The sequence below is a fragment of the Passer montanus genome, unplaced genomic scaffold (genome assembly GCF_014805655.1).
Source record: "Passer montanus isolate IOZ18808 unplaced genomic scaffold, ASM1480565v1 scaffold9, whole genome shotgun sequence".
Taxonomy (NCBI): Eukaryota; Metazoa; Chordata; class Aves; order Passeriformes; family Passeridae; genus Passer; species Passer montanus.
The window spans coordinates 11,585,848-11,613,715 of record NW_024374367.1 but is presented as its reverse complement, the minus strand read 5'-3'; the positions used below and the strand labels follow the sequence as shown (position 1 = coordinate 11,613,715).

Sequence of the window (27,868 nt, the reverse complement as noted above, 5' to 3'; positions counted from 1 at the left end):
ATATAATATATTATATAGTACATAATATAGTATAGTATATGGTATATAATATACTATATAATAAAATTATATATTTATATAGTATAAATATATTAAAAATATATAAATATAAACATATATAAAAATAGAATATTATATATAGAATATATATTATATAGCATATAATATATATTATAATATATAAAATATTATATATTATATTATAAAGATAATATAAAATACTCTATATTAAATATTATATATTATGCAATATATTATATAATATATAGTATATATTATATAATACAATATATACGATACCATAATACGATATGATGTGATATAATAGATGATAATATATAATATATAATAGATGATAATATATAATATATAATAGATGATAATATATAATATAATATAATCTATAATCAGCCTTCTGAAACATGGAGTCAAGATTCTCATCTCTTCCTGGGACCCTCGGACACCCCCACCCAGGTAACTCCTGCCGGAAGGGTTTAAATCACACTCCCGCCCTCCGCGGGTGCGCTGAGCGCTCCAAGAGCTTCCTTCCCTGGCTGCTGTGCTGGGCCACATCCGAACTGGCCGCCATCCGCCCGGGTGCTGTCGGCGGGCTCGGCGCAGCCCCCGGGGCGCAGGGATGCTCCGGGCGCAGCTCCCGTGAGCCCGGCTGGGGCTGCTCCGGGCCGGCTGCCCCTCCCCGGCCCCATGCTGGGCTTCCCCGCTGAGGGCACGGCCGGGACGCGCGGCCGTGCCCGGGAGCGCTCGGGACACGGGACAGTGACCGCAGCCCCGCGGCCGCTCCGTGGCGTCCGGACAAGGACAGCCCCGGGTGCAGGGATGTCCAGAAGGACAGCCCGGGGTGCAGGGATGCCCAGAAGGACAGCCCGGGGTACAGGGTCGCCCCCGGGCCCCGCTGTTCCCGCAGCTGTCGGGGTTTGGGAGCGCGGGGACGGGCGCGGCCCCTTTAAGAGGGGCAGCGCGGGGGGGGCGGCGGCGCCCGCGTTCACACCTGGAGTGGGAAAGGGGGGCGGGCCCCTGCGCCCGTGATTGACGGGCCGCATCCACCAATGGGGCGGCGCGGCGCCGCGGAGGGGGGACCTCCCGGCCAATGGCGGCGCGGCGGGGGCCGCCCGGCAGCCAATGGGCGGGCGCGCGGGGGGCGGCGCGGCTACATGTTGCGGTGTCGCCAACGTGGGTCCGCGGCGAGCGGCGCTCNNNCTGCGGCGGGCTGGCGCTGCCCGCCCTGCCCCGGGACCTGCCCCGCTGGCCGCGGCACGTGTGAGTACCGGGGGGACCCGCGGGGACGGGGCGGGGGGGGGGCTCGGGCAGCCGAAGCGGCGCGGTTTGGCGTGTTGTCAAGAGCAAAACTTTGAGCAAAAAGATCCCCGCGGAACTGCGGGTTGTTTGCTGAAGCGGGGCAGGGCTGCGCGGTGCCGTGTCCCCGCGGTGTCCCCGCTGGCACCAGCGATGGGATGGAGGCGGCGGGAGCGATGCTGCTCCCCGGTGACGGGCTGGCCCCGGGTGTCCCGAGAGCGGGTTTGGTGCCTTATCCATGGGATCTGCTGGGGATAACGGCCAGCTTGGGCTTCCGAAGCCTTATTAGGGCATCGTCCGTCCGTCCATCTGTCCGTCCGTCCGTCCGCGCCGGGGCTGCGGAGCGGGGCGCGCCCCAGTCCGGACCCCAACCGCGCCCGCTCTGCTGGCTTTTAACGCTGCCGGCTTTTTAGGCTGTGAAATTCGGGGAGAGAGAGGCAGTCGAGGGCTTCTGGGGAGTTTCGGTGAAATCCAGGTGTTTTCCAGTCGAGGCTGGCTGCGCTCCCGCGGCGCTCGCCGTGCAGCGAGGGCATTAAGCTGCGGTGTATCGATGTCCTGGGTGGCCCCTGAGCTCAAAACCCCGCACCTGGTGGTTCCTGCAGCCCCGTGGGATGTTTTTTCTCCCTGGCAGGGTGTTTTAAAGTGCTCAGGTTGGTGTCCAAGCGCAGGACGGTGTCTCTGCCACTTCCCGGTCCGCTCCCGTTGTGTGGCCGTGGAAGCCGAAATAAAACATCAGACACTCAATGCTCAGGAGATTCGGGGGGAAATGTGTGCTCAGCATTGACGCTTCGAGTGGTTTAACAGTCCAGGAGGACTGAGAGTATCTGTGTGCTCACAAACTTGTGAAAATAAGTGCCCTGAACTGTTAGTTTACTTCGGGAAATCAGTATCCAGAAAGGGAAACAGCGCTTCTGCTGCGGGGCCTTTCTGCTGTTTGAACAGATTCATAAATTATGGAATCTCTGAAACCCCTGGTTGTAATAGATACTCCTCAGCCCGGCCGGGAGAGAGGACGGTCACTGAAGTGTTGCTGGAGACCATCCAGCTCCTTATTGAAAAGAATTATTAGAGGTTTGTCGGGTTCTCCTGGTGGTATTCACTTTTAGCTGCAGAAATGCCTTGTTTTACATTAAATTATCGTGTTTCGTATTGAGAGGAACGTGTGGCCTCTGCATTAAAGCCCTGACTCATCCCATTCACCTGTTGCTCTGCAGGATCTCTCCCTCACCTTTCAGAGCAAGCTTTTAATAATTCCAGCATTCCCGTGCACCTCTTAAAATAGGACAGTGTTTGGGCAGGGAAGCGTTAATAACCCAGACAGAACAAATTTATTGTAATGTGTTTTTTTCCGGGAAGTGCTAATACCCAGGAGTGTCTTTTTCAAACGGAGCAGGTTTTGGTGTGTTTTGTGTTCAGTTCAAATTTTATTGGTGAAATAAGCACGTATAAATCTTCTGCTGTGGCCCCGTGGGTTGTTTGTCTTTTAGACACGTAGAATACGGTTTGTAACTTTGTATATTACAAAGTAACCAAGAGTTGGTTAAATGGTGGCTGTTGTATTTGAAGATGCAACATTAAGGCTTTTTTCTTCTCCATAGCTAGTGTAAAAAGAAGACATTGAAACTATTGCAAGTAGTTTTGTTTTTAGAGTAATACTGTTTCCAATTATTAAAAATTACTTAAAATTACCTATTTCAGTTTAGAAGCACAAGGAATGAAGCATGTTGTTCAGGCTTAGTGGGATCGTAAATGTTCATTTTTTTTTTTGTGCGGAGAGTTGACAACTCACTACTTTACTGGTTTAACGCTCTCTATGAAAGCACCATGCGCTAGCGAAAAGTTACCTCAGTGCAAGTATCTGTTTCTTTTTGGATTTTTGATTTTTTTAAATTTTATTTTATTTTTTAACGTGCCCTTTTGAAGAAAAAGAAGGCAAATTGAGTGTCTGCAGGGGTCCGTGGCTGCTGCGGGAGCGCAGCCCGGGGGGCGCGGGTTCTCCATCCATAAATTGGGGAGAGGGGAGAGGCTGGAGCTGCGCATCCCTCGCCTCTCCCGGCTGGGCAGGCTGGCTCTGTTCGCTCCCCGCGGTGCTAAGCTCGGGCATGTTCGATCGCTAATGGGAGGCGAGATAAAATCCAGTTTCCAGTGACTCTGGTGGCAGTGCTTTAACTTCATTAAGGCTCTATTGAACAATCGCTCCTTAGCAGTTTATCTTTATTCCTAACGAGTGCCACAGTGCTGAGGCAGTGCTTGGAGTCGGTTTTCAGCGTGTTGGAGATAAAGCTTTTGTTTGTCGGCTTGGAAATGCGGCTCGGCAGCCGGGGAGGCTTCTGGAACAGACTTAATCACGCCGCGTGTTTTGTCAACAGGACTATCAGTACCGAGGAAAAGCACTGGGGCTTTTCGAAACTATTGTTATTTCTCTGCTGGCAGCAGAGCTCGGAGTTGTAATTTTTCTCCCGAGTTTTCAGAAGGAATAGCTGATACGCAGAGGGGCTGCAGTTGCTCACGTTTTGTGTAGTGGCATGGATGTTTTTCAGGCTTGTTTTTGGGGTTTTTATTTTATTTTTTTTTCTCGAAGGCAACAGGCAGCTCAGCACTGTGTACCAGTTATATAAGTGTTCTTGACTTGCTGCACAGGGCACGTTGCAACACTGCCGTGACACATCCCGTCCTTGCACCAGCACCCAGCTGCAGCTGGGGAGGGTTCCTGGTCCTGGGAAGGATTCCTCATCCTGGGAAGGGTGCACAGAGCTCCTTTGCAGTGCCTCCCTTTGGAGGTGCTTCGTGTCTTGTGGGGTTTAAGTCTGAAGTTTGTTTTTACAGTAGAGTGTTACATGGGGCATGAAGTTTAGGGCTAAGTTAAAGTACAGAATGCTTCGTGCCCCAAAAAAGCCAGGGCTCCAGCAGTGTTGGTGATGTGGCACATCCCCCGCATCCCCTGCTTCTGTCTCTCCATGCATCTTGATTTTTGAGGAATATATAAGAGATTTTCTTTAGGCATCATATATGACTGAGGGTTTTTTCCTTTTGTATTTAGGGATGAAGCAACAGTACTTTAGGTACAGCTTTTAGTGAGAAGATCTAGGGACAGTGAGGCTATGGTTGGATAGTTAATTAATTGCTAGCATGGTCTGCAGCAAAAGAAGAAGTTATTTTAAACAGAAGTATTGTGCATTTTTGACCCAAATGAGTAGGAGATATTTTGGGGAGATATTTACATCTGTGCATGGACCCTTCTGCCTCTGGGTCAGTGTGCATGTGCCTGGCATGTCTGGGAAAAGGCAGCATCCCCAAGTACCCAGGAGAGCTGGGCTAAGAGCTGCTCGCTGATTCCCAGGAAGGCTCCAGGCTTTGGCTCTATGGATAAGTTGCCCCGAGGCAGCAGCTGCCTGTTGGCTCTTTGCACGGTGCTGCTGCTCTCTGGAGAGATCAGGGCAAAGTGTCCGAATGCTTTTTAGAGTCCTGTGGGTCCCTGTCAGTGGTTTCAGCGTCTGGAAGCGCATTTGAACGAGCAGTCTCTTTCTGGGCTCAAGTGCATACACACGAAGATTTTATTCAATGAAATTTCATGTTTGTTTCAAAATTACCTGTAAATTTCTTGCTGAACTGGGGTTTTCACGTGTCAGGTCCTGTAGCTTTGCTGTCACATGTCAGGGTAGCTTCTTTGCTTGCTTGGTAAGGGGCTCTGCTGATGCTGGTTTATGGGATTTTTTGGGAAAAGGGCATTACTTGCTCTGGGGCTCTGGAGGGAGAGGAGGAGGTGTGGGGTCCCTCCTGCTGGGAGGGGGGAGTGCTGCTGGCAGCACCTCTCCTGCATGAAATAATGGAACAGAGATTAAGTAATGGTCCCCCCGGCTGCCGGCCCCGCGCAGCTGTGGAGCTCTCGGCGGTGCCCGGGGGCTGCAGGGATGGCCTGGCAGAGGGATGTGCTGCAGGTGGCCGGTCCCTCTCCCTCCTCCTGGGGCAACGCTGGAAACCCCAACTCTGCCCAGCGGCTCCGTGCTGGGTGGTGCTCCAAGGAGGTTCTCCTGCTCAGGTGGGACAGTGCAACGTTTCCTGGAGTGTTTTCTGGTGTTTCCCGGAGCGCTGTCCTTGGCAGCGGCCCTGCTCCGGGCAGTCCCCAGGGATGGCTCTGCACCCTGCGGGATGGCAGTGCCTGCCCTGCTGGGGAGCACCAGAGCCCCTCCTCGCCAAGCTGTGCCTCTCCGGGCCGGCTGCTGAAGCACAAATAAATACATGTGCTTGCGAGTAAATCCACCCTTCCTGTGCGAACATGTGTCGGTGGATTCGCTGACCACCCTCAGCATGCCGCAGTATTTATTTATCAGTTCCTACAGCAGGGCAGCAGTTAACAGCAAGCCCTCTGCATCTGCTGTCTGAGTTTCTCATCTCCATCCCACACTGAGCCACAGCCGGGGCAGAAATTGCCTCATCGGACTAGGATTAAAAGTAAATACGCGACTGATAACAACGGAAAAATTATCCCCACTTTAGAAGCCCTTCTGGCTCTCGCAGAAGCCCCTGGCTTCTAGTGAAAAGCTCCAACAGCCGGGGCAGAAATTGCCTCATCGGACTAGGATTAAAAGTAAATACGAGACTGATAACAACGGAAAAATTACCCCCACTTTAAAGCCCTTCTGGCTCTCGCAGAAGCCCCCGGCTTCGAGTGAAAAGCTCCGGGACCTCCTCTGCATATTCCTCTCTCCTTTTGAGAAACTTCACGGCATTTAATCACTTTGAGACTTTTCCTCTCTGCAGTGACTGCAATTTGAAACGCAGGGGTCCCATACAAAAGAAGCAAGTGCTCAATGGGCTGTGTTAATATTCAGTGCCATTTACAATGGGTGCAGTTTGAAAAGGGGAGAATGGATGGTCTGGGAGCTGGGGGAGGAGGAGCTGCAGAGGGAAAATTCCCAGGACAGGGGAAGCAGCGTCTCAGTAGGCAGTAGGAAAAAAACCCCAACAAAACAACACCAAAAAAACCAAGGAACACACCATCAAGTGTTCTGTAGAAAAATCAACTATTATGTGTTAGGTACAGCTTAATTTTTTTTTTTCTTTGCTTGTGCAAAGTGCTCTGCAGTCTTTTGGATATAAAGTTTGGGGGTGGCTGAGCTTTGCAGGATTTCCTGCTTGGAATTTAAGGAGCAAATGTGAAGTTGATTGTCTTATCCCTTTACTTGTTGGCATCAAGAACCTAAAAGTGGTAAACTAATACGTTTGGGACCCCAGACACTTCAACAAAGCACTTCAGGTACTTAAACGCTTCCTCGAGCATGGGTGAGATTTCACTTCCCTACTTAAGCTGCTGCTGGGGTCCTGGCTCTGATGGGGATTTAGGCAGAGGTAGAAGCGCTTGGAACTGGGATTTATTTGGTGTGTGAGCCTCACCTGGTGCAGGGAAGTCAGAGAGCACTGGAAGGATGGTCCCAGACTGCAGCATCAGGAGAGCCTGCTGGAAGGGCTCAAGGTGGTTTCATGTTGAGGCAAATCCCCCAGGAACCGTCCCTGAAATGCCCTTCTGACTGTGCTCGCACCTGGGCTCATGAACATAGCACATCTCCCACCGGTCTGCAGGGCGGCTGGGAGCTGCTGAGTGCCACCCTGGGCATGCCCGAGCACTGCCTGCCTTTGGCTTTCATCCATCCAAGAGGGGCTCAGGTTTTGTCTGGAAGTTTGAGTGGCTGCAAATTGGGATGATGGCTCTCATTCTCAGTAGCCAGCTCTGCTCGGGATTTGTGTATTGGCCCGGATTTGTGTATTGGCCCTGAGTGGTGTGTTAGCCGCACCCAGAAACTCTCAATTAGGGCTGCAGGGCTTTTAATTGATCTCGTTGGCTGCCCTGCCAGACACCTTGGATTGAGTTAGCTCAGCTCATCAGCTTTTAACACAATCATTTTGGGCTGCTAACCTAATCACCCAGTGTGACTCCCGTGTCTTGCAGTGTGGAGCTGCATGGGGTCATGTGGATGAATGCAGCACAGATAATTTAGACTAATGTTGTTGGGAGAGCCATCTGTGGAAAATGCAGGCTTCAGGTTGATCAGCTCTGCAGGACCTGGGCTGAGCAGGAATTAGCACCTCATGCAGGGTGAGGGGAGTGATTTAACATAGAATTTAGCTTTGGTGAATAATAGTAAATAAATAAAGCACCTTGGTCTGGATTGTGGTTTCATAAAAAACCTGGGCACCCCCTCACAGCTCTCCCTTGCTGGTTTTTAGTGGCCTGTGAAGAAAGAAGAGTATGAGGCTCTCTTTTCTTGGGTGTGCAGGAAGAAACAAAGGGTTTCTTCCTGCACACCCTGAAAAAATAGCTGTTTCCTGGTACGTCCAGCTATTACATGATGTACTACGATTTTTTTTTTTTTTTCGTTTCCTAGCATGGATGGAAGCCTAAGTCAAGGACCAGGGTGCCGTTGTGCTAATGCACCACATGAAATACCTATTATTGCTAGAGCTGAGTCATCCATTAATAGTTAACCAAGTCCTGTGCTGCAGCCCAAGTCCTACAGCCCCAGCCTCCCCTGGCTTCAGAGCAGGACCACAACACATGTCATATGTTACACTCCCTCATTATGCTTTCAGCACGTTGTCTCTCAGGCCACAACCATATAATTTTGGAGATGTCTAGAAGCAGGCCCTGCTATTTTGGGGACACCTCTCAAGCCCTGATGACGTGTCACATCCAATTCCAGGAGCAGGGTTCACTTCCACGTGGTTCCATTTTCAGTTTGAGCAAGAACTGAAGGACAGACTTCAAACTGCAGCCATCTGTGTAGCTTTTATTAACCATGCTGGATGTGCAGACAGAAGGGTTGGCTATTTGCACCTGCCATGGCAGTTTTGTAGCTTCCCACAGTGGCTCTGTGTGGATTTCGGGAGGAAAAGTGTAGGAGACTTAACAATTGAACGATTTGATATAGAGCTACAGATTCTTAAAATGTCATACAGAAGTTGAATTTGAAAGTGCATTATCTGCCTAAAGCTGTGTTCTGGAGGTAAAAAGTTTTATGTGCAAGATAATTTGTCCTTTTTTTTTTTTTCCCCCCCTTCTTTCCAGGGTAGGCAGCAGAATTTGGATAGTGTTGATGTTGCTGCTCATAATGGGGCAGTAACTTGTGTGAATTTTCCTTTGTGGTCTTTTCTTGGACCTGTTTGGGCGGTCTCATTATTTTCTGAAATTAGCAGAGGTTCAGTCTTAAATGCAATTCTTATAAATCCCACTCAACTTTACTTGGGTGCATATTGCAAAAGTTTCCTCTTTGAGGGATGCCTGTTTTCAGAGGAATCCTTTCGGATTAGAGAACACACCCTCCTGAGTTCTGTAGCAATTTGGCTGTGAAATCTTGAACTGAAATGCTTTTCCTAGACCACCTCCTCCAATTTTTAGATTTTTTTTTCTCCCTATAGGAAGGCAGACAAACCAGGTGCAAGGAGGAAATGAGATATTCAGAATGCCAAGTCTGGTCAGTGCTGTTTTCCCACTTGCCCACACACAGGGACAGGGATTCATCCTCACCACTGAGATGTTTCTCTGGTTGCCCAAAGCCTGTGATTTTGGGATGGGCACTTTTCCAGGATAGAACCCTGTTGTCTTTCATGCTGTGAGTGCTCCTCTGCTCTGGAGAATTTACCATCAACACTAGTTACTCACAAGCCTCTCTCCAAAACACTGACCTGCAAATTCCAAATACACTTCGCCTAGCTGGTGTTCAGGCTGCTTTATAACTTCACTTAGAGTGTGTTTCAGCCTGCTGCATGCCAATATAAACACAAGTTTTCTATATTATCCACCATCTAAAAAATACTCCTAAGGAGTGCTGGCTGTCCAGCAGGGCAGGACGTGCAGCCTGTGTGGCAGTGCTGGGCTGCTCCCACTGCAGATGGGGACTGGGGCTGCACTGGTGGAGGATATTCAGTTGGAGGTGACGGGTTTGGTGATGTTGGTTTGCAGCTGTGTTTATGGATGCTGTGCTGGAGGTGTCCTGTGTGTGTAGGTGCTCCACTGGGCTGTGGTGATGTGGGTCTGTGTCTGTGTAGGGGTGGGGTGGTGGGAGATTTGGGGAGGGGAGCTGCTGGTCTATGGATTGTGTCCTGGGTAATAAAACAGCAATTGTAGGAAACGGCCTGGCTGGAGGCCCTGTGAAAAATTGCCCCCTAAATGTGTTCCAGTTGTCCAAACACTGGTGCCTCTCCTCCTGTGCTGTGTGCAGGGGGAGCCTGGAGCTCTGCTGCTGCCTGGGGAGCAGCCCCAGGCACCCTTTGCTGCCTTTTTGCTGTGGCTCTGCCATCCACACAGGTCTCAGAGCTGTGGAAAAGTACCAGAAACAGTCCTGTAGCATGGATTTTAAAAATGTCCTCTAGCAGTCTGGACAGGATGAGCTCTTCTGCAGCAGTCCATGGGCAGGCAGCCCGAATTTGGCTGTTTCCAGCACAAGGTGCTTGCTTTGAGATGGAGCTGGAAGGTGCATGGAGCCATGGGATTTTTTTCTTCCTCTCTCAGGAGACTTTGCAGCCTCAGGGGAATGAGAGAATAGAGGGGTATGGCAGGGATGTGTCCATGGCCTGTGTTGGCAATGACCCCTCTGTCCTTTGCAAGGGGTGAGGAGGTGTATGCTGATCCTGGATGTTCTGCTTCTCTCATGCCCAGGTATTTCACTGCTCACCCACCTGCCTGGTGGGACAGAGGCCTGGGCAGAAATGCCAGGTGCTGTGACACAGGGCAGCTGGCTGCCTGTGCTCTGGCCTTGTTGGGAGCCAGGAGAGCATCCCAGGCTCTGTTTGTCCATGTAACTCACTGTAAACCTTTGTCCCCTCCTGAACTGCAGCAGAGTCACATCCACGCTTGTATTTCATTTGTTTTGGCAATATGGGGAGGCTTCTCCTGTTTTAGGAGATTTAAACAAACCATGTGATGTTTTATTTTGAAAGGTGTCATAATAGTTTGTGCCTTTTCTTTGCTAGGTGTATTTTTGTGCTGTTCCTGTCTGTTGGTCTATAAACAACTCTGTTCATTCTTTTTCCTCCTTAGTAATCTAAGTCAGAATTCCTGGCTTTCAAGCAAGCACCTTTGGATTATTTTGGAGTAGTGCATGCATTTTGCATATAAATCAGTAAATAAAGGATAGTGTGGTTTTTTTAGACTTCTCTGAATTGGAAGGATTTGTGATAGTTGTTCCACCTTTGTTTCACATGGTTGTAAACCTCTTGTGTATCTCCTCTCCCACTTTCCAACCTTTGTTACTGAGGTGGTGACCACCTAAAAGTTGTTGAGGTTGATTAAATTAAGGTGTTTGAATGTCTTTGTTCATAAGGGTGGTTAAATAAACTTTTTCTGTTACAGTAGGTTAGAAAATAATATTAGAATGGGTGCCTAGGCAGACTCCACCTTTGCTGTGTGAGTGGGCAAGAAGTTCTCTGGTTTGGGGGAGGTCTGCAGAGCTGAGGCTTCACCCTGATTTCTGAACACTTTTATCCAGAGTTGTCACCTGTTTTACCTGCTGGACAAGGAGCTGGCAGCCTGTCCCTCCATCCCACAGGGATGCAGTGGGACTCCTTCAGCTCCTGCAGTTTCCAGTTTTTCCTGCTGTTGATTTCTCTTCTGAGGCTGAGTCCAGCTCCCCAGTGAAGTTCCTTGGCTTCTGGCTCCTTGGTGAGCTGGAGCTCTTCCAGGAGCTCTGGTTTCATCCTTGCTGACCCTACCAGCAGAGACATGTACTGGTGTTTGACTCAATCTCCTTGGACAGAGCTCTAACAGGCTGTGTTAGGCTTACACTGTCTACTTCAAACTACACTTGGATTTGCTCCTCCCTGGTGCAATAATCTCTCTGAGGCAGGTTCTGCTGTTTACCCAGGTTTCCTGAAAAGGAGGTTGTGCAGTGGTCCATGTGGCTGTACTCTTCTCCCAGAGCTTTTGATGCTGTTGGCCAACTTTAAAAGGGGTGAACTCAAATTTGGAATGCCTGCCTCTCCCATGGGCAGCAGGCTGAGGAGAGTGGCTGTACCCCCACTGAGGGAAGGGAGATTATCCTGTATGAGAAATTAAAGAATCTCTGTAGGAGAGAGCAGTCCTGTTTAACCATCCCTGCAGGAGAAGTGGGTGACAGAGTCCCAGCTGGGGACAGAGCTGTGCTTGCCTCTCTTACCAGTTTGGTGAAGGAGGTGTTCAGAGTCTGGCTGGAATGGTGCTGTGTTATCTGATATCCATAGCCAGGAGCAGAGGATTTGGTGCTGGCTTACCCCTGGCATTGTTCCTGTGAACTGGGGATCGATGCCATGGAGAAAGGCCAGGATTTGGGTGCTTTTTGGGGACCAGCATGGGTTTCCTCTGTGTCTAAAGTGATGTCACCAGTGCAGTGGAGGAGCATCTCAGCCAAAGCTGCAAGCTCTTGTGACTGCCACGGCCACAGCTAGAGATTTGTTTTGGTGATAAAATTTGGTGACAAAGCAGAATTTCCAGGGAGAAAGTGCCTTAGCAGCCTGTGGGGCTGTCAGCTGTGAGTGAGAAGGAATGGCCCTGGGTGTCTGCATCCCTCAGGCTGCTGCCACTGCAGGGGTCTGGGATTTACAGCCCCTGTGGGGAGAAGGCAGAGCCATGCTGGGCAGCATCCTTGGGAGATGCCAAATCACAGCCCCAGGCTGTTTATTACAGTTTTTCTCTCGTAGTTCCTAGCACTTGTCTCAAGTGTTACCACTTTGTGGTCTGCTTCACAAGAGCCTGAGCAGTCCTTTCAGCTGGCAGGGACAGTGGGACTGTGCTGCATCCCTCTGTGTGTGATAAGCATGGTGTGCTCAGGCTGCCCGGGCTCTGTGTCCTGCTGTTTACTTTGTTTGGCTTTCTCTTCAGCTGGGAATAGCTGAAAGGCAGGGTTTGAAGCACTGTAAGTCGTAATGCCAGCATGAGGCTTGCTGGGGAATGGGCTGTGCACCATTAAGGTTTGTCACAGATCGTTCTTTTTCAAGTCAACAAACACAAATCCACTCTTTTGGGGGAGGATGAGGTGGCAGCTGAACACTTGGGGCTGTGTTAATTAATGTTGCTTTGTTTGTAAGATGCTTGGTTAAAAGAAGAGGAATTCAGCACAGACTTACGAGTCTGTGCGTTTGGAAACAAAATAGGGAAGTTTCCCTGTCCAACAAGTTCCAATTGCTTCCTCTATGGTTTCCTGAGTAATTCTGACTGCTGGTTATAAACAGTCTCTTGCCAGGCAGGGAGCATCATTCCCCAGGTCTCCCTTTGGGCCACGACCTACCTACCCTGCCATCCCTGCAGGCTCCCTGGGCTGATGGCAGCTGGTGGCAGGGACATTGCCAACCCTCTGGGAAGTCAGCTGTGTGATAGACAACAACAGCAACAGCCCCCATGTGACTGGGAGTGGGAGTGAATTGAAAATGTGCATTGAAATATTTTGGGGGGATTATGGTCTGTCATAACTGAAAAGCCTTTTGATGGTTTTCCTACTTTTTAGGTTTGAAATGCAGAATTCCTCTACTTGAGTGGCTTTGGAGCCACCTGACTGTGCCAAATGTGGAAGGGCAGAGCTGGTCCTTCTCTTGGCATTCTGTGGTGTTGGGAAGGGGTTGCAGGATGCCCATTCAGGTCTGGTCTGTGGGGTCAAGGCAGGAGGGACAAGCCCGGCCCTCCAGCCCCACTCACTCTGCCAGGCCTTCACCATCCCCACTGGGCACTTCACTGAGGGCTCTCAAGCCCAGGTGAACCAGCTCTGTGTGATATTTGATGGTGTTTTGTGGCAGTATGTGGCTCTTTGACCCATGCCCAGCCTGCCACTGTGGTTGTTCCACCCTTGCTCTGTGTTTAGCTCAGTGCCACAGCACTGGTCTCTCTCAGTTGAAATCATCCCTCCAGTCCTCACCTTATGGGGTCTATAGGGACTTGTTGGGAAGTAGGGCAGGAATAAATACCAAGCTGATGCAGGCAGGACCTGGCTTTGCTTTGGTGAGACTCTTCAGCTTGAAAATAGCCCTGTAATTAAAACAGTGACTTTCCATCTCACCTAATATAACCCTATGAACATTAGGGTTGATGGATAAGCTAGAGAATTAGTTTTCTCAGTTTTGTGGAGTGCAATGGGTATTTCCAGAGGACAAGTACTGTCCAGGAGCCCTGCAAGCAGAAGTCCAAGTGTGGCTTGTCCTGTGTGGATGGGGGGCATTGGGATGTGCCTGGATCCTGTCTGGGAGAAGAGACTCTGCCCAGAGCTTTTTCCAGTATGATAATCTCCTGTAAAGGCCAAGAGAACTTGATCTGGAAGCCTGTTTTATTTGTTCATTTCTAACTCCAGCCGTGCTTTGAGGGGAGCACATGGAGGACACCAGCCTTGCTGTCCTGGCACAGCCATGTTCCCCTCCTGGAAGAATGGGTTCAGGGTGATATCTGAAATGGAACAGAAAACCCACACTTCCTTCACAGTTTTGACTCTTGCATTTTTCATCTTGGGCAGGGTTTAAAGTTTTCTGCAGCATTCAAGGAAAGTTTTGGTTTCCCTTTGCCCACATGTCAGCATTCCTGAGCAAAGCAGCCTCAAGATTTGTGCAGCAAATTCTTGAAATTTTGCAAATGTTTTGAGCCGGAAAATGTTTCCAGAAACTGCCTGTCCTAAGAACAAATTGGTAGTACTTGGGCATGGCTTAGGAAAAACGAATAAGGCATGTTTATCCCTCTTTAAATTAGCATCATTCTGACCAAAACCACCATTCCCAGTCTTGAGAGCTGCTGTGTTCTGCCACCTTGTTGTTCTTAAACCACAGCTGTGCTTATTTGAATAAACCAGATTAAAAGATACAGATTTTAAAACTGAGCTTTTCCCTGTTCTTGCACCGACTTCCCCAGTGATCTTAGTGGCATTTAAATATGAAAAGCAGTTTGGATGCTTCAGAGTGGACTTGAAAGAAAGGGAAGTAAGGGTGTGCGTGGCAGCTCCTGTACCTGCAGGCACTGCAAACCTGCTTAAGGCTCCTGGGAATGTTCTTCTCTGAGTGCTCACCTCTAAATGTTCTCCTGGAGGTGATTTGGGTGTGTTACCACCATCACCCCACAGTTTGTGCTCTGCAGCACCTGTGCTGCTGTCATGGTCTGTTTTGGATGCTCCAAACACTAGGTTTATGCACTGGATGTCCCTTGCCATGAGCTCTTTATAGAGGCATGACCATGAGTGACCAGGGAGGGGACTGGGAGGCAGGAAGATCCTGAGGCACCACTGATTTGTGTATCACATAACCTTGTTCCTAAAGGTGAAACCCCAAAGCAGACTGACCCATGGCTATTTTGGCCCAACTATAGGTTTTGTTCTAGTTTTCTTGTTTTTGTGAGCACATTCATGGTGCTGGGGGATTTTGGTATTAACATCATCTCTTCAGAGGCGGGTTTGACTCAGACTGAAATTGCTGATTGATTCCCTTTTTTGCCCTCCCCCTTTTTCCGGCTGAAGTCAAGAACCACTTCAAAGGCTCAGATGTGTTGGTGCCAGACGCCACACAGTTATTGTTAGAAGAATTTGAAATATAATTGAAAACAAACCTTTGTTCAGCCAGGCATATCTGGCTGTTGACTTTCACTCACGACAGAGGTGGGTGCTCAGCCTCTTCTGCTAGATTTGATGTCTACACACTTGTCATGGCAGATGAATTACCCCAATGAATTTACATCTGGTAAATGTTTGCAAAATCTGGAAAATGCATATTTTTAAGGAGGTTTTTTCCTACCTAGGAACCCGCACTGACGCTCAAAAGTTGCCAGCATATTTGTGGAATTCCTTGCAGTAATAAAACACATCAAATTGGTCTTGGCAGGCTGATTTCAATAGAGATGCTCCAAGTCCAGGTTTCTCAGCTTGGCAAGCAGAGTTGTCCCACTTCCTTTTAAGACTTGTCTCTTCTGTGGGATATAAGGATATTGTTCAACGTAATATCGAAAACATTTGTAAAAGCATGGATAATACAGATGTCTGCACTCATTTCAGCCTTGTTTGCTGAGACAGCAGAGGCTGGTGTGGGAGGTTTGCAGCCCAGCTCACTCAGTTCTCATGGTGAAGCCCAGGAGGCTGGAATTCCAAAAGAGTCCAGCAAACCTTTGTCCATAGCAGCCCTTGCCTGCCTGGTGCTGAGCACAAGCTGTTGTTTTCATACCCCAGAAGATTACATTTGCAAACATGGCACCCGTTTGCAAGGTGCACAGTGTGATCAGGTCTCTGTTTGTTGTATAAATTTCCTGTATGAGTTTAGAGGAGCAGACCAGCTCTGTCTTGGATCAGAATCTGAACTGTGCTGGTGCACATTAACCCAGAGTATTGCCCCAGGACTTGTGTGCCACTCCATGCTATGTTATAGTGTGCCCACCTGGGCATCATTTTGTCCCTCCTTGCTGCAGGTACCTGGGTTTGACTTTGCCTTGTGCCAGGATGATGGTCTGAGACCTAAAAGCATTAGTGCAGTGGGGTGCAGGGAGCTGGGTCCCTGCTGGAGGTTTCTCCTGCAGCCAGATTTGGACAGTAGGGTCCCTCTGGAATTTAATAGGTCCTCTCACTGTGATTGGATTGCTGGATTTGGTGTTTCTTCTCCTTTTAATTTGCCTCCCCTACCAAAAACCACCAGTCTCATTGCATATGGCTGCCTGTCTGTTGTTTATTATCTTTGCTACACTGTGGTTAGTGCTCACACATGATATTTCTTTGGTTTCAGTACAGACTGAGAGGGTTGTCCGCCCCTGGATCCAAAAAATGTAAACTATTTATAAATGAAAAATACTCTCCAGTTTGAAAGTGCTGTGTTGTCCCCTTTCCATCCAGCATGTGCACATTTGTCTGTTCTCCTGTAATCCCACTGATGTAAGTCCAGATTTCTAATAATTTATGGGACTGGGGGCTGTCTGGAGAAATTTTGATGGGACCTTGTGCTCATGGGGGAGAACACGAAGCAATAGTGATAAAAAGCAATGGAAAAATGTTATTTGGCTGTGCTGCATTCAGTGCAGATATGGCCCCAAACTCAGATAATCCTTCCTGCAGAGTTCAGGGATTCTTGATTTTCATTTTCCAGTTGGGCTCATCTCCATAATAAGCAACTCTTGAAAAACTGGGACAAAAAACTTATTAGTGTGGCTTAAAATGGCCAGAGTGCTTTTTCTGGTACTCCTTGCAATTAAACTGTGTTTGATCTGTTTTGAGCGTGTACTTAGTTTTATATTGAGCTAAGAGCCTATGTTTAGTCTCCTAGGGAAGAAAAATAAGACAGGATTTAGTAATATATTATGGGAGGCTGGGGTAAGTTTTCTGTGCCTGTTTGGACAGCAGGGCAAGAGGTGATGCTGGGTGGGCAGGAGGGGATGGGCTGGACCAGAGGCTGAACCAGTCAAGCCCAGGGGCAGGAGAAGAGGAGGCTGTTAAGGAAATACAAGGTGTTTAATTGAGGAGCTTGTTAGCCAGCAGCTGATGAGTTGTTTTTGTAGAGAACTCCGGGGGAACTTGAGCTGAGTTGGTTTCCTGGTTGAAATGAGTGTTGCTCGGTGATGGGGCTGGTAGGAGTGAGGCGTGTGGGGAGCAGAGCCCTTCAGAAAATGCTCCCAAGAGAGCAGGAGTTATTTTCATCCGTGGTGACATGGTTTTCCATGCAGCCACGGTGATGGTAAATGAGGTATGGCTGTCCTGTTTCCTGCTCAAATCTGGAAGATTAGAGGATAGCTGAAAAAACAGGTGGTATTTTTTGGAAGACTGTTCACAGCATCCCGGTGATTCATCATTCAAATGCAAATAGTGGAAACTTTCTCACTGCCAGTGAGTTCAGGCAGCCTTTGCCATGAAGCTGCGATCAGTCAGCCTGTAAATGGTGCAAAACATCAGTAGTGTAACCAGTGCAGAGAGGACTACAGCATGATGAGTGTAAATTCAGTGTCATTTCCAGGCTCTCTCTGGACAGTCTTGGCACTGATGGTGATAATTCCCTGTTCTGTAAAACAACAGTTGGTGGGAATATAGGGCTTGGGGTTATAATTTGACTGTTTGGGAGCACCTAAATGCATTTTCATGTCTGTCCTGCACAAGACAGCACTTGCTGGGAAAGGTTATTGCAGCCTGGCTGGGCCTGTGGAACGAAGCCTTTAATGTACTGATTGCATATTAATGAACAGCCAAGAAGGAGGGACGGTGCCAAAAAGCAGGGAGCAAGAAAGCCAACAATATCAGCACGAACTTTGCACTCTAGAAAGTGTGAAGTGATGTTGGTGAAAGGAGTTTACTGCACAAGTGGAACACTGTGGTCCCCTTTGATGCCCAAATTTCTGTGCTAGTAAACCTGGGAAGGATAATTGGCCAGAGGAAGGATAATTGGCCAGTGGAGCTCGGTGGGTTCCTGTTAACCCATTGGGTACCCCTTGGAATTCTCCCCACTCCTGAGTGTGTTTTGGCGCTGTGGGTGCTTGCTCTGGAGTGTTTGACGTGCTGTGTCTGACGTATGGGGCTGTAACACCTCTGCAACACATGGGGTTACCATCCACATCTGGTTTGCATCACCCTCAGTGGTTTTATTGCAAGCTGTAGTGCTCCATCTGCACCCTTTCCCTTGCCTGGTTCTGTCCCACAGCATCAGGAAAGTGAAATCCCAGCCTGGAAAAAGCTACAAAATAGGCTGGTGTATGAATTAATTAATATAATGGCTACTGATAACAGTGTGCTTTTCCTGGTATTTGGCAGAAATTGGATATCTTGGCTCTTGCCTCTTCATTAGCCTGGCTTCCAAATCCCAAGCTCATTACCAAGTCCCAGGGATGTGGGTTTTGGGGTTTTTTAGGGCTCCCCACCTCCTTGGAAGCCTCCCATAGAGGCTTCCCCACAGAGCCTCAGCGCTGCCATGGACAATGCCAGTGGTGGCACTGTCCCCAAGGAGTGCTTGGGGACAGACTGGCAGCTCTGGGTGGGGAATGGCTCCCTCCAGGAATGTGCAGTATTCAGTGTGGGGGCTTGGGTCCCCTGTGCAGCTGGGGACTTTCCTGTCAGGAGCATTGGGAGTATTTGAGATGATCTCGCAAATAGTTTTTGAAATTTTTTTGGGGTTTCTTTTGGCCCTGGGCCAATTTTTGCTTGTCTCTGATGCATAAAGTGGGTTTGAAAAAATGTTGTTTCTCTCTCTTCCCCAGTTTAAACATTTCAAGAATGTCAAGTCTTGTCAGCCTTAGCTTTGCTGGGAAAAAAAAAAAGAAATCCCCTGAGGAGCTTGGGGATGTGTTTTGTATGTGATCTCAAAACCCTGAGGGGAAGGTACGTGAGGGAGGGAAAGAGGAGGTCATTAACAAAAGCTTCCTTTATCCCACATTTTAATGAGGCATTGCCATTAAATAGCAGCAACCACAGAAAAATTCAACCAACCTGACTTTGTTCCCCAGTGTTTAGCCCCTCGGTTTAAATCATGCTCTCATTTTGCTGGTTCCCTGCTATGACCAGAGTTTTCCAAGGAAGATAAACTCCAAATTTGTAACATAAACCCGTTTGGTAACATGGACAAATTAAGAGAAGACTTCTCATGGAATTTTTCTGCTGCAGTTACTTGTAATCCCAGTAATATACATGAAAATGTGCACAAGAAGTCTGATTTCCTGAGGGCTTGTGTCTCCAGGGCTGACTAAGGTTTTAATTGACTTCTGCAGTGTGTTCCTGTTATCTCTGGATAAAATTTTATTACTGCCCTCCTCTCCCACCTTGGCTGTGGTGTATTTTGGAAGTGTGGGGGGCTCCTTTTTTCTGCAGTGGTGGGTCCAGGCCATCCAAGGGTGAAGGCTTTGTGCTGGCCCCTGGTTCTGCAGCTTGGCAGGAGCTCCCTTACCCTTCCCAGCCCTCTGGTCTTATTCCACTTTTAAACTTACTGGGGAAGAGGACAGACATCCACAGACCTTTTCCTTTCTGAGCATGGCTACAAACAACTTCCCTTCACTGACCATGCAGAAATGGGGAGATTTGGTGGCTTTGGTGCATCCATTCTCCCTTAGTGGTGCAGTGAGATGGATGCTTGGGGTTTCACAGAGACCCTCTCCTGTTTTCTGGACTGGGAGGCTCCAATGGACACCTGCCCAGCTTTCCTCCTGCTTTTCTCAGTGCAAGGACATCTCTGTCCCTTGGATGCTGCTGGGGCTGGTGGGGAGGGAGCTGACCTCTCAGAGCTGACCATTCCACCTCAATCCCGTGCCTGCTGCTGGGCTGGACTTTGGAGCCCAGCTCTAGATGGGGCAGGGGGAAATCCCGAAGAAGGAGGAAATGTTTGTTTAATTCCTGGCGTGGTGTAAGGTTCAGAGCGAGCAGGTTGTGAAACAGCAGGGACAGAGCAGGGCACGGTTTTCCCTGTGGTTTGCAGATAACATGTGCAGAGCAGGCAGCCAGCGTGGGGCTGGGGGAGAAAGACACAGGTTTATTTGTTTGTGTGGCTTGTTTTTAATTGAAATAACCTTTATAATTTCCCCTCCCTCTGAATAGTAAGTGATTCCTTATTTATAAGGGCCTCTCCTTATTATTCGGCTTGAAATACAGGCTGCACTCCAGCTTTTACAATTGGGATTAATTTTTAAGATGGGTCCAGGCAGGGGGGCAGGTAGTGTGAGCCCCCTGTGTTTGCATTTCCTCTGCTGTTGGAGGCCTTTGGCTTCTCTCTGTGCATAGCTGGGGCCAGCTGCCTGCTGCCCTCACGTGCCATAAAAGAGGCAGCAATGTGTTCCCAGCTGGAACGGGGCTGGATAATTGCTCTGGGCAGGTTTATGGTGGGGAGGTGCGAAGTGCCTGCTGTCTGTCTGCCCCCCTGGAAGTGGCTCTGCACATGGGCTGGGGGCTGCTGTGGGCAGGGGGACCTGCTTAGGGAAAAGTGGTGTGTTAGCCATCTCCAGAGTCATGGAATTGTTGGAATCACAGAAAGGCTTGGGTTGGAAGGGGCCTGGAAACCCATTTAGTTCCCATTCCTGTGGCCTGTGCGCCCACTAGACCAGGCTGCTCAGGATCCCATCCATGGACTTGTCCCTTCTCCATGGGGATCCAAGTCACAGAGAAGGGCTCTGGTGCCCATGATGAGAGTGCTCAGGGAGTGCTTGGGCAAGAAAGCCACACTGGGATTTCAGAGTGCATCTCTGGATTTCAAACTGAGTTTTGCTTATTAAGATGTCTAAAGAGCCATTTGCCAGCTTTTCATAAATATCCTCGAGATTTCACAGCAGAGTGCAGACTGTTGAAGCTGGCTGGGCATACCAGAAACTTTATGAAATAGTTGGATTTGATCAACACTTAATCACAGTCAGGCTGCTTGGCCCAGGTTTGCTCCTCTCCCAGTCCCAGAGGAGGCAGGAGGTGCTGGGGCTGGCATTGTGCCCCTGCTGCCAGCTGCACGTGTCTGAGGTGGGAGATGGCACACCAGGACATCTGTCCGTGCCCAAGGGGACATTTACTGCCATAAGGAGAGAAGTTGGGCTGCACCAGGTGTCCCCTTAGGTACAGGGCAGTGAACTGGGGCTGTTGTGCTAAGGCTGTGTCCATTTGTTCTGCTGCACCCAGTGGCAGGTGAGGGTAGAGGGGTGAATCCACTGAGTGCAATGCCCTTGATTTGATTGCCAATAAGTTTTTTGGGTGTTTGCTGTCCTAGAACCCCTTGTTAATCCTTCCTGTTTGTCCTGCTCATGTGAACAGCTTCCCTGCTGCTGGCTGGCCAGGCTTATTGCAGTTCTTGTTCTTCTCAGGTTCAGAGGAGCTGTTTCTGCAGGCACACACACTCACGTATTTCTCTTGACCCAAGTCCTTCCCAGCCTGGATTTGTGCTGCTCTTACACTGCCTTATGGGCCAGCATCCAAATTCAAGCACAATGCAGATATTTGAGGTTGATTCTTTGCTGCAAACCAGCTTGCCTTTTTTTTTTTTTTTTTCCTGCAGAAAACTTCAGATATGGCTAGGAGTTTTCAATTAATTTTATGAAGTTATTAGTAAACAGAAACGGAACATTTCCAGCAGCAGCAATGTTTTTCAGAAGTTTGCCTACGAGCAATTTATTGATTTAGCAAATAGGTGGATAACACAAGCCTGGAGGTGTATGATGGTTAATGTGTAACCATTAAATAGACTTATTTGGGCACTTTTTATGGGTTCTCATAGCAATTAAAGCTTATAAACCTGTGGAGGGTGTTTTTATGTGGAGCAAAATGAGAACCTTTATCGCAGTGAAGGTGTTCATGGAAAAGGTGCAGTTTCTGTAATTGTATTCACGTGACTTGACATAAGTGTGGGGCTGCAGGAAAAGAAACAACCTACTAGAGCTAATTCCCAAGGCTGATTGCAATATTCCTGTGTATTGGCTTCCCTCCCAGTGGCTGTTTCAGTTTATTGAATTCAGTGTCATTCCATGGGGGGCATTTTATTGTGAGCCTCCCTTGCTCTAGACTGATTTTTTGGCTCTCTCCCCTATGGGTGTGGTTTTTTTGGTGTGTTTTTTATGTGTCTTGGAGCAGCTTTGGTGGTGGTGTCAAATTTGCTAAAAAAAAAAAAAAAGAGCATGAAATGGTTTCCTGCTGGCTAATGTGATCAAGCAGTATTCTGCAGCTCTTGAAGCTCTGTCCTGGTTAAGGCAATTACACAGGACCCAAGCTTTGTGGGAATATGGAAGAACCTTGGTTTCTTCTTAAGATTATTTTTTCCCTCCCCAATACAGTGTTTTTAATGGAAAGTGAAGACTAAATGAAATGTTGGGGATTCAGAGATGTGTATGTATGTATATATCCATGTATAAAGCTGTAGTTCCTCCTTTTCAACTAAAAGAAATGAAGGCAGAAAACCAGACCTGTTTCCTGTGTTTGCAGCAGCACCTTCCCCACTCTGGAGCCATGTGGATGGTGGGGGAGAAAGGATGGGGAGGGCAGCTTGGCTCAGGCTGTGGAATTGTGTGATTGCACAGCTCCAGGCAAATATTGACACCAGGTTTCTTGGCAGATGTGCTGTTCCTGAGGTGCCTTGGGAGCTAAAGATCCTTCCCTGGCACTTTCTGCAGCCCTTCCTGGGGTGGTGAGTAAAGGGAGAGGAGCTCAGTGAGTGTTAGTGATGGGTGCTAAAGAAAGGTTTCACCCACAAATACTCTGATATCACAATATGAGATCCTTACCAAAGGTGTATGGATGCCTGGCAGATGTGCAGAGGGATGGAATACCTTTGGTGTGTCAGCACTGCCAGCCTGGCACAGGCCTGAAGGCAGGGCATGCAGACATCTGCTCTGCTTTTTGCATCTTTAAAAAACAAAATAAAAAACACTTGCTGGCCGAGAAAGGGAGAATTGTAGAGTGCTGTTTTCCATCAGCACTTGGCTGCCTGGGCTTTGTGCTGTGGCAAGGGTGAGCATGTGTGAGATAACCTGCTCTCTCTGCTGCACTTCTAGAGAATACTCCAGAGGATTGTTAACATCAGCCAGATACCTCTGTGCTGTGGCTCTGTAGTGCAGGCTGGACAAAAGGTTAAGTTGGGCAGTCATTTTTGCAGTTACTTCCTATACAACACTCTGGAGAAAGTCCAGTATCACTTAGTTAACTTTTGCAGAGCTGTTTCCTGTAGGTTTTGTTAGAGAAAAGCAAGGTTATGTGTTTCCAGTTGCAGTAGAGTTATTTTCCCCTATAAAATGCACTGCAATTTATTTTTACACAATTTTGATTGGTTTGCAAAGACGTGGAGGGTTTGGAAGATCTGGAAAGTTTTTTGGGTTTTTTTTTTTATTTCATACCTCACTTGCTGTGACAAATTGAGGAAAATGTGTTTTTTTAATGTGGCATTGCTGAAGTCTGGCCAGGCTGGGATAGGGAGTGTGCACAGCATGTGCTCCCACACTGATGTCTGACCCAGGGTCCTGTTCCTGGCACTGCCCAGTTTTGGGAAGCACTGAGGAAGTTTTTCTCCTTCAGGCAGGTCACAGCCTGGCAGTTTGCTGCAGCTGCCTGTTCTTTGTGGCTGCACAGATGTGGGGATGAATTGCACAGGGGTTCTTTCCTCTGGTTTTTCAGCCATGTGAGGTGCTGTCACCCTCTGGTCTCCTTGGGCTTGCCCACTTCCATCTCTCCATGCCCCCTCTTGTGGGGTGCTTTGGCTTCTCCATCATGGTTCATCTCAGGATTTCTTCATCCTTTCATGTGAATTGCTGCACTTTTCCCCATTGCTGTCTGTGCTTAGAGCAGCAGTGCTTTCCACAAGCCCTAACTATTCTTTCTCTGATTTCCTTGAAATGGTGACATTTATTATTTTCATAGAGATCAGTCTGTCTCCTCTCAAAGGGACATGCTTTGAATTGTCCAAGCCATGAGTTCACCTGTGTCCCTCACTCTGCAGTAACAAACCTTGGGAGCACCCTCTGCATTCATGTTCCCCAAATAATCCCATTTTGGAGCAGGGGTTGGTGTGAAGCCAAGGAGCCCTTGGCCCTGGGAGAGCTGCAGGTTGTGCAGTGAATGGTGAGCCCCTGGCACAGTGCCTGGGCTCACAAGGACCACTCTTAAGAGGGGAAGGGTATTTCTGTTCCTGGCCAAACTGCAGTGTTAGCTTTTCTGTTTTCAGGGCAGCCAGGTGGCCACCCACATGGAGTTTCATTATGGGACTTTTGAAAAATATTTTGAGAGGCCATTGGGTAAGTTTAAGATGGCATCTCCTTTGGGTTATGCCTGAGTGAGGTGGGCTCAAAGCAAGAGGCAAGGACCTGTCTGCCTTTTAACATCTTCCTGCAGAATTTGTTGCTTGACTGCAGCATCCTCTCGGATGAAGGGATTCCCTGTCCTTGGAGCTGGGACTGGAGCTCCTGTGACAAATGCACATCCTCTGGTGAGCAGAAACTAAGACAGTTGTAACAAAAAATCTTATCTGAACTGCCAAGAGGAGCAGTATGATTCCAGTAATAATAGTTAAAAGAAGAAGGAAATTAGTTTATTCAAGTATCTTCTGAATCCAGCAGTTTTGTAGGGAGAGTGGGTTCTTTATTGTTTCCCATAGCAAAAGAATTGGGAAATGTTCCCCTCCCCTCTGCAATGTGGAAAGGATAAAAATCTATAGAAGGGAAAGTTTGTTCTTTGACTGAACTTTAAACATCTACATTCCCTTTGAATTAGCTGTGATGCCTTTAGCTGAGAAACTCTGCAAATCCAAGGGAGTTCATTGAATAATAAATCAAGGCATCCATCCAGCAAAGTACATCAGAGCCCTTTGAAGTAGATGAAAAAATACCTTTCTGATCTGAAAGAGAGCTTTGGTGCCTGACTGATGCTAATGCAGGGTTCAAACTCAGCTGCAGTGGCCCCCAACAGAGGTGGGGAGCAGCAGCAAATGTGGGCTCCTGAGCAGCTGCTTCCCCTGGGCTCTGCCTGGAGCCCCATTTGCCCAGGACTCCTGAGAGTTTAAGAGAGCCAAACAGCAAAAAACTGCAAGCAAAGGAAATAAGGACTGACTTTTAATGCTGCAAAGTTCTGAGATACCAGACTTGGGGAAGAGCAAACTCATTTGAAGGACTTGCTAAAATTTAATTACCTGTAATTTTTCTCCTTTCTGCAGTCTGAGTTGCACTAATACAGAAATCTGGCTTTGTAAGTGGAAGGAGCTGAAAAACGGCACCAATAAAAGCTGTAAAGCTCTCAAAGATTTTTAAAATAGTGCTTCTGTAAAAGATGTGACATTATATGCTGGGGCAGAGTGCAATAAAGATATTTTACTAGCACTCCTCACAACTCAGTTGTAAGTTGTACAGCTGTCCCAAACTCCCCTGATAAAGCCTTTCTAGCTGTGTACATCACTGTAATTGTATTGCCTCATGCATGTGTTTGTGTTTACATGAAGGTCATGTACACTTACACTTGTGTAAGTAATTTAAGGATGAATGCACACATGTGAGATTCTGGTGTAGTAAGGAACATTAAGGCTGGCATGCGAAGCAGCAATAGGTTCAATTGTTCCCTCAGTGACTTTATGGCATTCCTTGGGCAGAGAATTGAGCTTCAGCTCCATCTGCTTTGACATTACTGCTGTCCCAATGGCAAAAAGCAATACAGGAGTTATGCCAAAAAAGTCTGAATGATTGTTCAGACAGCTGACCCTGATGTTAACATCGAGGTGGGAAAGTGTTTTGTATAGAGCACACTCTCACACACAGTTACACACTCACTCACACTTGTATTACTCTTGATCTAAGTGGAAATGGCTTGTTTTAAATGCAGTTTTTCCATCTTGAAGGTCAATTAAACCAAGTTGGAGGTCAGATAGAAGGGACAGAACATTTGCTTCTTGGTGTATCTATTTCTGTAATGTTATCAGTGCATGTGGTTTTATTTCTAGCATTTTGTTCCCAGGGCTTCCTCTAAGGCTGAACAAATTGGATCAGTTGGATGTAGTACAGCTCCCATTTTGGGGTTAGAAATCCATTAAATTGCTTGGTGCTTTGTTGGCAGTACAAAAGTGCTTGGAGTGGAAGTGCATTATGATTGGACATTGATTACTTGAAAGGAAAGGGGATGGATGCTTGTGTAAACCATACACCTCAAACCAGGATGGCCAGCTTAGGGGTTTTTTAGTTTAAAATCTTCAGGTTTTGCCCTTAAAATGCTGTTCTTTATTACAGAGAAGAGCTATTTTTAAACTGGAAATGAAGAGCTGTCTGCCATGTGTTCCTCACACCTCTGGGGGATTAGAGCTGGCCCTGCACCATGCAGTGCTGCCAGCCATGGGTAACTAGTCCTTGAGATGGTTTGAGGTTATATACATCATTCCTTTCCACACACAGAATGTTTGGATTTGGCCAACCTCTCCGTTTCAGCCCGTGGCATTGGAAGGTGCCAGGAATGTCCTTGCTCTGGTGGATTTCAAACTGAGTGAGTTTATGGCGGGCATAGGGTTGTAATTCCACTTGGACTGATCAGAGAGGGCTTTATTTGCACTGTGCAGAGCTGCAGAGCTTGCCTGGGTGTTCCGTGAGATCAGAGTCGCTGCTGCAGGGGGAGGAGAGGGGCAGAGCTGGCAGGGCTGGCCACTGCCTGTGTCCTGGCTGGCCCAGCTGGGTGGGCTCTGCTGGCTCTGCTCGTGGGTCTGTTAAACTCTGCAGCCCATCTGAGGAGGCAGAGCTTCACATCAGTCCATCTGCTGAGAGTTTTCCTGGTGACAGCCCAGCACGAGCACTGGGTGGCTGGGGAGGAGCAGCCACCAGTGTGCATTGTGGCCAGGCAGGGGGAGAACAGGACAGCAGTGGTTCTTTCTGGGAAAAGCCTCTAAAAGCACTTAGGTACCATCACTGAGAGAGCAGGAGGTGATGCAGCCCCTCCGTGTGGGTGGAAAGCAGCATCAAGTGCAGGAGAAGCTGGAGCAAGCCTGGAGTGAGCCCCCATGCCTGGGCCACAGGAAAAATCTGCACAGTGGTTTTATAGAAGTTTTTCCCCCAACTCTTTGCCTGACTAGTTTTAACCAGTGCACAAATATTCCTTGGTGCCACTTCATGTTTTGGGGGGAGGATGGGGAGATCAGTCCTTCCTGATTAACTATTAATAAGAGCCAGGAGAGAGTGGCTGAGCAAACAGAGAGGGGGAGAGGTTGTGTGCCCTGTCCCCAGCATTAATGATTGACTGGGCAGGGCCATGCCCAGTGCTGTCACTGGGCCAGCCATGGCCAGCTCTCACTCAGGGTGGGCTCTGCAAAGGGGCAATGCCAGCTCTGTGCTGAAATTTCCTCCTCTCAGGGCTTGGGGATCCCCAGTAATGCAGACATAGTGCTGCTGGGTCATGGCACCCAGAGTGTTGTGCATTTGCTAAGTTAATATTTCTGATAAAAAGTGCTGTTGGAGCAGTGGAAAAATATAATTTTGGCTGGTTAAGGTCTCTGAGCTCACCAGGAGCTTTTGGATTCAAACCATTTGAATCCCAAAGAGAACAGAGCATATTGCAATTCTGTGTTCATCGAGAAAACTTGAAGTACGGATTATTCAATATTACTGAATGGTTGACCTTGGAAGTTTTCTAAAATCATGGATATCTTGAACAGTGTTTGAGGAATTTCTGAATTATCTCTCTGTGTTCTCTCTGCACTCAACTTCTAACCCACAGCTGGATTTTGCAAAGTCATGTGGTGGGAGGGTTTGATTGCTAGCAGTCCAACATTGCTGCTGTGGGTCTTCCCAAACATCTGAAAAAGCCAAAGGTTTAACGTGGTTTATCTGCTGTGAGTACTTGTGAAGAATTGCACAACTTTCAGAAGAAAATATTTGCTTTGCAAAAGGAGCCATTTTTGAAACTGTAAATAGCACTTAATGCTGATTTATCAATGTAGCTTGTTACTGTTAATGGAGGCTGAGCAGTTCTAAGGTAGATATGTAGTAAATTACATAGTTATTAATCCTCAATAAATTGGTTTAATATGTTGAATACACAGTGGGGAACCTTAACTGAACATGTTAGTAAAAAAGTCATGGCCTTTATTGATTTACCAAAGAAAAACTGCTGTGATGGAAGCAGGAGCAATTTGTTGGTGAGTATTTTGTTTGAGCTGGGCTATACAGCCCTTGCTCCATTGATTTACCAAA

The 27,868-nt window shown here is 48.0% G+C and overlaps 1 protein-coding gene across 1 annotated transcript in view; it reads left to right on the top strand.

Annotated features, from left to right (window-relative positions):
• Positions 1-1,108: 1,108 nt before the first annotated feature.
• LRIG1 (leucine rich repeats and immunoglobulin like domains 1) overlaps positions 1,109-27,868 on the top strand; it is a 91,564-nt gene continuing 64,804 nt past the window's right edge. Inside the window, exon 1 of the mRNA XM_039734230.1 lies at positions 1,109-1,278. Coding sequence (XP_039590164.1) covers positions 1,109-1,278 — 170 coding nt within the window. The remainder of the gene's footprint in view (positions 1,279-27,868) is intronic.